At 36.2% G+C, this 11,551-nt stretch overlaps 1 protein-coding gene across 2 annotated transcripts in view; it reads left to right on the forward strand.

Moving 5' to 3' along the window:
• The window catches only part of LOC106076126 (multiple epidermal growth factor-like domains protein 10), a 219,373-nt gene that overhangs the window by 198,929 nt on the left and 8,893 nt on the right, over positions 1 to 11,551 (forward strand). Inside the window, exons 10-13 of one of the 2 annotated variants that reach the window (XM_056029084.1) lie at positions 187 to 324; positions 5,920 to 6,057; positions 8,203 to 8,337; positions 10,095 to 10,154. In XM_056029084.1, coding sequence (XP_055885059.1) covers positions 187 to 324; positions 5,920 to 6,057; positions 8,203 to 8,337; positions 10,095 to 10,154 — 471 coding nt within the window. The remainder of the gene's footprint in view (positions 1 to 186; positions 325 to 5,919; positions 6,058 to 8,202; positions 8,338 to 10,094; positions 10,155 to 11,551) is intronic. The other variant, XM_056029078.1, reaches the window with a different exon arrangement.

Below are 11,551 nucleotides of genomic sequence, written 5' to 3' on the forward strand. Positions count from 1 at the left end.
CGTTGGATATGATGGAGCCAAGATAGAAAAATGATCAACAATTTCAAGTGTTTAGCCATTAATGGTCACCAGAGATGCAGTATTAGTGTACTGAACTGGTATCTTAGTCTTGCTTTGACTAATATTTAAGCCGAAGTAAAGCTCTAAAAAATTATTTTAAAATTAACAACTTCATCTCATATCTAGAATGTGAAACAGGATTGTGGGGTGTAAACTGTACCAGCCAATGCAGTGATAGATGTTTTAATACTACTTGCAACAGTAGAACTGGGAAATGTGTACAAGGATGTCTCGGTTACAGCGATGCACTGAATTGTACTAACGGTAAGTAAAAATCAATGCCAATTATAGTCTAAACAGTTTGTTTACTTACTTGAAGCTGAAAAATAGACTAACTTTGGTCAAGAATGCCGTAGTTACAATGTCCCCACTAGCTTATACTTGACGTAAATTTATTTAAATGTGAATTATAAACTCCAAGGCTGGATCTTTTTGTGAAAAAAAGAAAAAAGTTATATTTTTTACATACACAAACTGTATGTCTGTTGTTTCCATTTTTGTATTTCTTAGTATTCTTCTTATAGCTGGATACTGGATGCGTAGCCTATTTTAAAAATCGTTGTGACGATATTTGTCCTAGAAATAAGAAAATGAATGTATTTTTCGAACAAAAAAAAAGTCACTTAATAATCGGTCACACAATGAAAACTACTAGTATGACAGGCATAATTTGCTGTCCAAATATAATCAACTTTAAATTATTTGACTTACTTATTTTGTTTTATTTTTAATTTTTTTTTTTTTATTTAGAATGACTTAAGCGGAACTTACCGCAATAGACGTTATTGTCCCCTTGAATTCAGTTAAGTGTTAATATTTAAAGTGTTTTAAAACATTTTGCGCACCGTCTTATGTAGAAGTCGTTAGTTGGAACTCTGATGCAAAAACTCAATTGTTCATAAGTTGACCAAAAAAAAAACAACTTGCAATTATGAAACAGTGCAACACAAGATACAGAAATTTTACAAAGAGAATTAGATGAATTACAGAAATGTCTTTCCACCCAGAAAAATGTCAGTTATTAAGAGTAACAAAAATGCTAAGAAAAATTAATTCCACTTATCTTATTCATGGTAAACCAGTACAAAGGACAAAGGTGACAGAAGCGATTGCAACAATTACAGTGGAACTTCTCTCTTGAGTATTGTAGGCTTAGTTCTTTTCTAAATTATACTTACATTTACCTTTTTTTTTTACTTATCCCTAAGTCTTTCTCCATTCCATTTTTCTCAGGCTTTTGCTCTAGCTAGAACCTCTTTCAATGGCAGGCCTGTTCATTCTTTTATGTTGTCCTCCCATCGCTTTCTTCTGCCTCTTCTTCTTATTCCTGGTACTGTTCTCTCAAGGAAGGTCTTTGCAAGCCCCAAAGATCTTGTAATATGGCTTGAAATTTTCTTTACCATATTTAGCAGGTATTTATGGAGTCCAACCGCTGCAGTAGCCCTGTCTCTAATCTCTTGGTTTGTGATGCGGTCTTTTAATGTGATAACTAGGATACTTCTGTAGCATCTCAATACTTCCCATGTTACAAAAACTCACTGATCGGGTCTATCCAGAATCACAGTTTGGCTGTCACTCAGGGAAATCCACAATCAACATGATATTCTTCATCCGCCAGCTATATAAAAAGTTCCGAAAACAAAAGATGCCTTTGTGCATTGTGTGTGCCTTCCATCTAGTCTGCAGAAATGGCCTCATTAAAATATTACAGATAATGGGTTGTCCACTCAAGCTGCTAAATGTAATAGTTTCCTTACGCCAAAATATGATGGGTAATTTGCGGTTCAACGGCGACAGTTTCGTAATGTTCCTACTAAACAGCGTTGCTAAACAAGGATGTTTTCTAGCCCCAGACATCTTCGGAATACACTTTTTACTGCTAATCCATAAAGCGTTTGAAAAATCCCAAGAAAGCATCTATCTTTATTCCAGATTTGATGGCAATCTTCTGAATATTACCAGACTAAGACTTACGACATAAATCAGAACCACCCTCGTAAGAGATATGCTATTCAGGGAGTATGCGTTTACTTCCTAATGGTGGCATAACATAGCTTACTTGTCAATGTTTTTCTCAAATAAATATCTATGTGGGGTTTGTTTTCTGCCAATGATATTACTAGCAGAGTATAAGATTTTATACAGTTTATTTTTTTAAAGTTTATATTACCCAAAAAAGGCATCAATGAAATGGCCTTAAAGAAATTTTTCAGGTCTTGTTAATTGAAATTCCACTTAAGCTGCCAAATTTTGACTGTATCTAACGTCTTGAGCATAGAAATACTTTGTCCTTTCTTTGAGTATCTAAAATTAAGACACTAACTGTTATAAACTAGCGAACGGCTTATCAAATTAAAACAATTAAATTTTGAAACAATAACATTTCGTTATGAAGATTAGAATGATAATTCATGTCGTCACAAATACTATGGTCTTGTTTATATGTATATGTATATTTATATCTATCTATCTATCTATTAATCTATCTCTCCCACTCTCTCTCTCTCTCTTATATATATATATATATATATATATATATATATATATATATATATATAATAGTAATTTTATTTATAAAGCGCTGTTAACAAACAAAAAGTAGGCTCAAGGCGCTGTAATAACATTACAAACAGAAACACGACAGCAGCATTCAAGAACTAATCTAAAAAAGTTTTAAACAAGTAGGTCTTAATGTTCTTCTTAAAAGTGGAGTAGCATGTTGTCTGTCTGAGATCAATGGGGAGTGAGTTCCAAACCTTTGGTCCGTGCACTGAAAAAGCCCGCAGACCGTAGCTTTTGATGGAGTAACGTGGCAAAAAGCGTTGAGTCCATTGAGCGCAGGGCTCTCTGGGGGACATGTGGAGTAATCAGTTCGCTAAGGTACAAGGGCATCTCATTGTTATATATACACTGATGACAAAGTGTGGCGACCTTGTAATCGATTCTCGCTTTCACGGGAAGCCAATGGAGCGTGCGCAAGAGCGTAGTAGCAGAATCTTGTCTTGTTTTACTAAGTACTATTCGTGCGGCGATGTTCTGTATACGTTGCAGCTTGGCTATTTCGTAATCGGGTATACCTGCTAGCACGGCGTTGCAGTAGTCAAGGCGGGAGAGTATGAATGCCACAGCTAGCGTTTTTGTTGACTCTGTTGTTAAATATGGTCGGATCTGGCCTAATCTGCGCAGCTGCAGATAAAGACCTTTGCATAGCTGACTTATGTGTGGGTCCAAAGGTAGTGTTGAGTCGAAGAAAACTCCAAGATTCCGCACTACAGGGACATAAGGAAGCTGGCAGTTCGTAATAAAAAGAGAATCTGTGCTTTTAACTTTCGAGACGTTGTTCCGAGTGCCAGTCTTAATTATTTCTGTCTTATCTTCGTTCATCTTGAGTTTATTTTCAACCTTCCAATTGCTCACCCTTGCAACGGTACTACTGATTATCTCTGCCAGATGCGACACCTCTGATGGTACTGAGGAATTGTATAACTGTGAGTCATCGGCAAAGAAATGGTATAGGATGCCGGTTGGCCGTATGACACCGCTGAGTGGATATGTAGACATAGTGAACAGTACTGGGCCTAGAACTGATCCCTAGGGTACTCCGTACTTTAAGAGTAAGCTTGTTGATTCTGTTCCGTTAACAAAGACACTTTGGGTGCGTTCAGTCAGGTAGGATCCAAGCCATTTAAGTAAGATTCCTGCTAAACCAAAAGTGGCAGAGAATCTGGCCATCATAATGTCATGGTCTAGCGTATCAAAGGCTGTGGACAAGTCCAGCATTGAAAGAATTGATATGTGACCTATGTCGGAATTGTGAAGTAAGTCGTTTAGTACTCTGACCACTGCTGTCTCTGTGCTTCGGCACTTCCTATATGCAGATTTAAATTCTTCTAAGAGACAGTACAGTTCAAGATGAGAAATATTTGCGCTAACACGATGCGCTCCAGAAGCTTTGACAGGAAGGAAAGATTTGATACCGGGCGATAGTTTTTTAGATATTTCGGGTCAAGACTGGATTTTTTAAATAAGGGCCTGACAAGTGTATGCTTAAATTGCTGTGGTACAATGCCTGAAGTCAGTAAGGAGTTCACAGTGTTAGTAATTGTGGGTACAAGCTCATCTAAACATTCAAGGAGCAAGGAAGTTGGAATGTGATCAAGGTCACATGACTTATTTGCCATCTTTAAAATAGTACTTTTGACATAATCTTCAGATACAGCTGAAACTCGCAAAAAGGAGAATTTTGAAACATTGGAGAGTGGTCAAGCTGTGATGAGAGGGATGGCATGTCATTTCTGATCTGTTCAATCTTGCAAATGAAGAATCTATTGAAGGAATCAGGGAGTTCAGATACTGGAATAGATGACGGCAAACGTTCGTTATTAGCTACACCTAACATTTCAGCGGTAATCCTGAATAGCTCCTTTGAAGAATCAGAAGTTTCGATTTTTTGTCGAATCTGACTAGCTTTTGCATCTCTAATCATATGGTTAACCTTGTTTTTTTCTAGGATGTATATTTGTCAATGTATCGTCAGACCTGTCTTTTGGAATGTACGTTCGGCACGTCGGCGAATAAGTTTGGCAATCTTTATGTCTTCCGTCATCCAGGGTGCCGATGGCCTAACTGAGACTGTGCGAGTGACAAGAGGTGCATGACTGTCCAGCAACTTTTTCAAATAAGAACTGTAATTGCTGAGAACGTCTGTGGTGCTCTGTTGCAACAGCAAAGAGGTCACGTCCATTTTGAAGGAGGCAATGTATATGGCTTTAAGTTTACGGGAAGTCACGTTTTTCTTTGGCCTTTTTGCTTTTGATAGGCGCATTTCAAAGTATATAAGAAAATGATCTGACATGCAACGGTCTAAGACATTGAGTTTGGCTATAAGCTCACTTGCATTTGTAACAATCCAGTCAAGAGTATGGCCTTTGACGTGTGTCGGAACATTTATCAGTTGGTCTAAGTTGCGATCATTTAGCGCATTTATCAGCGACACCGCGTATGTTTCATTTTCACTGTCAAAATGCAAGTTCACATCGCCTATGACAAAAAGATCTTTTGTTGCTATGTGACTGTCAAGGAGGTCTTGAAATTCTTCGATGAAAACTTTTGTTGTCAATTTATTTTTCTTGCTTGGTGGTGGGCGGTACAAGAAAATAAAAGTCAGTGTTCTGCTGTGGTGGGAGAGGCGTAACTCGCACATCTCAAAGGTGGTGTACGGTGAGCTGTCAGGTCTTATTGTTACATACTTGGCTAGACTGTCTCTGTACAGTATTGCTAAACCTCCTCCGCTGCCTGTTTTTCGAGGTAGACTCTTTAAAATAAAGCCTGGTGGCGTTAGCTCAATGGTTCTTGGCTCATCACCAACTTCTTTAAACCATGTCCCACTATATCTATCTATCTATCTATCTATATCTATATCTATCTCTCTCTCTCTCTCTCTCTATATATATATATATATATATATATATATATATATACAGACAGAGAGAGACAAAGAGTGAGAGAGAGAGAGAGAGAGAGAGATGATAGATAGATAGAGAGATAGATAGATAGATAGATAGATAGATAGATAGATAGATAGATAGATAGATAGATAGATAGATAGATAGATAGATAGATAGATAGATAGATAGATAGATAGATAGATAGAGCAGAGCAGAGCAGACATAGATCATCAGACTTTTGGAACTAACAGTGATAGAAAGACGTCCTGACAGACTAAAAAATTAACTTAAAGTAGAGTTTCCCATTTCAAAGGAATCTAAAAAAATATTTTGAACAAAGGATTTATAACATTTCAGAATCTAATTAAAAATAAAATTGTTATGAATATATATTTTATTTTTTTTTATTTAGAATGTGATACTGGAACGTGGGGTGTAAACTGTTCCAATCAATGCAGCAATAGATGCTTCAATCAATCTTGTGATAGTATAACTGGGAAATGCAATCAAGGATGTTCTGGTTACAGTGATACACCAGATTGTACCATTGGTAAGGTTAAAAAAAATCAAAACTGCCAATAAATAAATTTTTGAAAATGTCTTTCTTCTTGGTCACCATGTGATCGTAATAAAACATATTAAAGCTCTTAAACAAAGATGGTATTGAGTGTGTCAATTAGTTTAAATCAGTTATGTAATTTAATTTGTAATCGAATTAGACAATTATAGACAAAAAATTATAATAAAAACAATAAGAAATTTTTTACCAATTCAATTTTTAACGCTATTTCATGTTTTTAGCTTTTTTTAGAACGTTATGATCCTGTCACGTGTCTGGACCTGTTGGAAAGGGTAGGGGGAGAAAGAATGTGGTATCAAAATGATGGCTTTTAAAATGTATTTATAAAAAAAGGGGGGAAACTACCTAAATTCAAACTCGTGTGCTAAAGCTTCTCAAGTCGACAAGGTAACCACTCTGTTAACAAGGAGCTCATGATCGTGGCAGATTGCATAGTTATGTATAATATCTTTTTTTTCATGTTTGTGTTCACTGAGCTTCAGATCAAGATCTATAATGGGGACTAATTCAACTTATACCACCACATCAGTAAAGTACGAGTTCTTTCCCTTGTTCAAGATGTCAAACAAAATTATTAATTACTAATACCTAATTTAATTCTTATTGATTCTTGTGTTGTCAGTTAAGAGAAATAATTGTGCAAAATTTCAGCTTACTCCATGATTAAGTGTGGGAGAAAATACGTGTACAAACTGACAGACAGAGTGATTTGATATAAAAATAGGATTATTGACTTTGATAGCATCCTTGATATTAATTTTACTAAAGGTAAGTTACATTGTAAGATATGGAGCGTCGTAAAACCTTTTTCTCATATGCAACGAAAATCAAAATATATACAATAAGACGTAAGAGACTGAAGCAGAAGAATCCCATTTAAATGGGGCAGGTAAAGATAGATAGCATAAATAGATAGTATAAGGGTCTGTTTTGCCCCACGGTTAACCAGAATGCCATGTGGCCAGTTTTCAGCTACGAATTAGAACTGGTTGTACTCATGGGTACCCTAAAGATCCCGATGGTAAAAATCTAAATCTTTATCAGCATTTGTACCCGGGACCCTCGGTTCGGTATCCAAGCGCTTTACCACTCGCCACCGCGCCTCTATGAGACTGAAGTAAAATAACGATTAATTATCTTCAAGCTAATTCGTACTTTAAGACAAACTTGGATAGAGGTCATGAAATACTTAGTCTTTTTGCTTTAGTGTACCTCAAATTGAATATCTAGTTACGTTCAAAGCCTATAAATTAATATGGTAAACAAAAAATGGTATCCGCTATAGAGAATAAAAAAAATAATTCTTTACCTAAATATATTTTGGAAATTATTCATGTTTCGGCCTACAATTTAACTGGTCCAACATTTAGGGGACTAATATAATTTTAAGCTATATCTATTATATAAAGCAATAAGTAAGGCTTATGTATGTATGTATGTATGTATGTATGTATGCATGTATGTATTTGGATTTTCAGTGTATATATTTAATGGGTAACCGGTCATTGTACCTGGCAGTGTTCTGTAGGATTCGCTATCGGATAGTGTCTCGTGCGAGATCATTAAAAAAAATTGTCCGATCTTGTAAACTATAGAAATGTCTTAACATCCATGGCCTACAGGAGTTCAAAGAACCAGGGCTCTTAAGCAAAATGTGATGACTTTAAATGAAATTTTAAAAATGGGAAATAACTTACGATTAAAATAGTTATCAGCATAATAAAACAACGTTTCGTTTAACGATTTATCTCAACATGACTGAATTGTGGACGGACATGAGACTTTACAACATTAATGACGGCATTTTCAACTTTTTGAGGTCTGCTTATATTTGCATTTAAAAGCAGTGGCGTAGATAGGAATTTGATATCATTTGGGGGCCCCGCAAGTTTGACCTCTTTGAAAGCCCCTGCACTTTGGGTACTACTTAATATTTTATGTAAAAAAAAACACTCAATCGGGGGCCCCCCACCAAGTGTGTGCCCGGACGGATTTTCAAATTCTCCCCCTCCCGCCCCACCCTAGCTACGCCTCTGATTTAAAGTCATCTTCTATTTTAACTATTTTCTTAATTAAAATACGTAAAGATTATCTGCATTTTTTTTTCTCTTCCAGAATGTGACACTGGTTTATGGGGTAGAAATTGTGCCTCTAACTGTACCAATTGCTTTAACTCAAAATGTAACAGTAGAAGCGGATTGTGTGATCAAGGATGTTTAGGTTACAGTGACCCACCGAGCTGTACGACAGGTATGTTGGTAATAAATTTATATCAGGATATTCAAAATTCAACTTGCTAGACCAACGGTCTTGATGACCACTGCCATGACATTTCAGTGCTTCGCTACTTGCCACGAGACAGTGGTCGTTGGCGACTGAGAGAAAGGCCAGACAGAGTACATGACGTCTTCTCAACCAATGAAGACCAACTGGTGCAGGAGAAAGCGACATACACAGGGTGCAATGCAGATGGCTCCACTGACGCTCCCACAGATAGATAAACCTCCACAGCCCATCTCGTGAGGTAGATTTTGTCCAAGACGAACAAATCTAAGAAAAGGACAATGTTGTAACTCCAGTGGCGGACTGATAGGGTTAATGTGTTTGCTGCCTACTGACACACGCGACTCAGGCCAAGCACACAGTTCAACGGCTGTCGATAGACAAAGGACAGTACTGCTAGTACAAGCAAATATGACCCGTGTTATGGTCATGTGATCGAAAGCCTTCACCCCGAGGGACAGTATGTAAGAAAGGACAGTTGAGTTCAGGACAGCAAGGCAGTAAGGACGGTGCGGTACCATGTGAGACCTCGAGAATGTAGCTGTACGAGCTAGAGAGACTTGTAGTGTTTAGTAGGCAGTACTGTTGTGTACCAGAAAGCATTTAAAGTTTCTGTAGCCAATTGTGTTGAATTGGCTGTTGGTGTATTTGTAATTAAACCGCCCTATTGTTATTTGAAACTTTTGTTGTCAAGTTCTTGTGTTAGATGTGCTGTGTTGTTGTTTAGCAGTGTTTACAAAAGGTCTGATAGAGAAGATCTTAACAATAATTATGTAATCATTTAAACGAGCAGAAATCCAACAATTTAAGAATGCGACATATGTAGCTAGTATTCAATTTTTAAATATGTACTTTAAACAAAGCCGCCTGTGTATATCAGAAATATTGTTTAGGTTTATGTATGGACACAAATCTCGTGCCCATAATGTCACAACTCCTCTTTACTTTACTTATAATTTATATCAATATATGCACCAATGTTATTATAGTGGCCCTTTTTTTTCAAAGTGATTAAACTCACCCTTCGCATATATACCGCCCCTATTTGTCTAATTATTCTAGTACTTTGAACACGTTTATATTAAACTCATAATAACTTTTTCACAACATGAATGATCACATAATGAATACATGTGAACTTGCAAAAATTCTAAATTTAAATATTTAAAATTAATGTAATGGATCGATTCCCACTTTAAAATCATGTAATAATAAAGCTTGTTCTAGTTAGATTAGTGAGGAATGTGACCACCCAAACGGCCGCGCAGCCCCAGCTAAGTGATTTCCGGTTGTCTCGTTCTGAAGTCTCCTGCAGCCAGGTGCTCTCTTCTAAGTCAGTTAAAGCAAGCTATTTACTTTACCTAACGAACATTAATCAATTGAAATTATTTATTGGTAATTATTTAATTTGTTTGATATGGAATAAGGGAAAAAACTTCTACGTATAGAGATACAGCTGTAATTGTAAAGTTCTTTCCCCTAGAAAACGTATTAGGTTAATGAACTATTTCTTTTGTATAGGTTTTAAAAAGAATAGTCTAGAACAGGAAATAAAATAATAACTTATTAATTATCATTCTACAATCTTCTGTTTAAAAACTTATGGCTACTAGAAAGCAATGTGTAAATACACTTCCTGTTTACACATTTCTTGAGACATCGGCTATTACGTTACGAGACAGTAGTTCTACAAATAAATTAAAACAATACTTTTCTTTGTCTAGAATGTGGATCTGGATATTGGGGCTTGAACTGCACCTATCAATCATGTGACGGAAAAAGCGGTAATTACTTTTATTATTTAAATAAGTACTTACCATTTGTAAAACAAAATTAAGTGTCTCTTTTTATTACCCCTACACTATAGGAAATCGTGGCTATACTGTATAAATTATCTGTTTTTTTTCCCTTGTAGAAAAAAAAATAAAATCAAGTTTTTTCCCAACGTAAATGTAGATTATTATGTAAAAACTTTTATAACACCATTAATACTTCCCTTTTTTTTTCTTGGGCTATGCCAATGGCCTTGGAATCTAGATAAAAAAAAAATATGTGTATAAAATTTTATCTTATAAATTACAGACTTCATATAAAAAAAAAAAAGATAATTACGTGTCAATCTAGTCATGTGTGTTAATCAGTGACCTATACTCTGCCAAGTCGTTGTTTTCCTGGCCGATTCAGGAAATTCATTTAATTAATAATGGCACTAGGAAAGGAGTACTTGTACGAATTTTTCCTAGCCTATGGAATAAGAAGTGTGCTTCTTTCTGTCTTTCTCACTATCGTACTAAGTTTTGCTTCTCTATTTGTAAAACATAAGAGGCCAAGTTGGCATAGATCATTAGAAACAAAGTTTCATAAAAAAAGTATCCCTCATCTCTTTAATTGAACTGATGAAAGAGATGGTGTTCTCACCCAGCAATGAGATCGCTGTGGGCTCCTTGTACGTTGACACATGATATCGGATGTTTAAGTATAAGGGCTGTCATGGCACTGTTAAAGGTCATTACCTATTCTTACATGCCATAGCTTTTTAAAACATATTGTATAAATGAACGTTTTTTTCATATTCGATTTAAGACAAAAAAAGCCTAATCATTACTTTCAATTAAATTTTGCGTTTTGAGAGAATGTGTAGCCAGGGGTAGTGAGTTGTCCAAAATGCATAAATCATGCACTTATGTTATCTTTTGGAAAATTAAAAAGTTATGAAGTTATTTAGGTTAAGAGATTGCAATTTAAAAATGTAGTTTACTGTATAAAAAGCAAAGTTCCCCTTTCAAATCATTTGTTCTTTGAGGCAGATGATGTAGATGTCACCTATTTCAGTGGCTAATGGTTAACGAGGGTGTCATGTGGCCAGCACAACGACCAACCGCCTTTACTTTTCCCCAACTAATGTCAGGGACCCATTAGAGTTGGGAGGACTCAGAGGCGCCCTACAGATCCTGAAATCGAAAATCACAGTCTTCATCAGGATTCGAACCCAGAACCCCCGATTCGGAAGCCAAGCGCTTTACCGCTCAGCCACCGCAACTACTCGATTTAGAGAATAGTAATTATCTATTAAAGACGAATGCAAGCTACCCATCAGATGCCGAAAGAAAAAAAAATCCCAGTGGTCACTTTCATTAAACCAGGGACCCCCGGCTTGGAAGTTAAGCGCTTTACCACTCAG

The sequence above is a fragment of the Biomphalaria glabrata genome, chromosome 5 (assembly GCF_947242115.1).
Source record: "Biomphalaria glabrata chromosome 5, xgBioGlab47.1, whole genome shotgun sequence".
NCBI lineage: Eukaryota > Metazoa > Mollusca > Gastropoda > Planorbidae > Biomphalaria > Biomphalaria glabrata.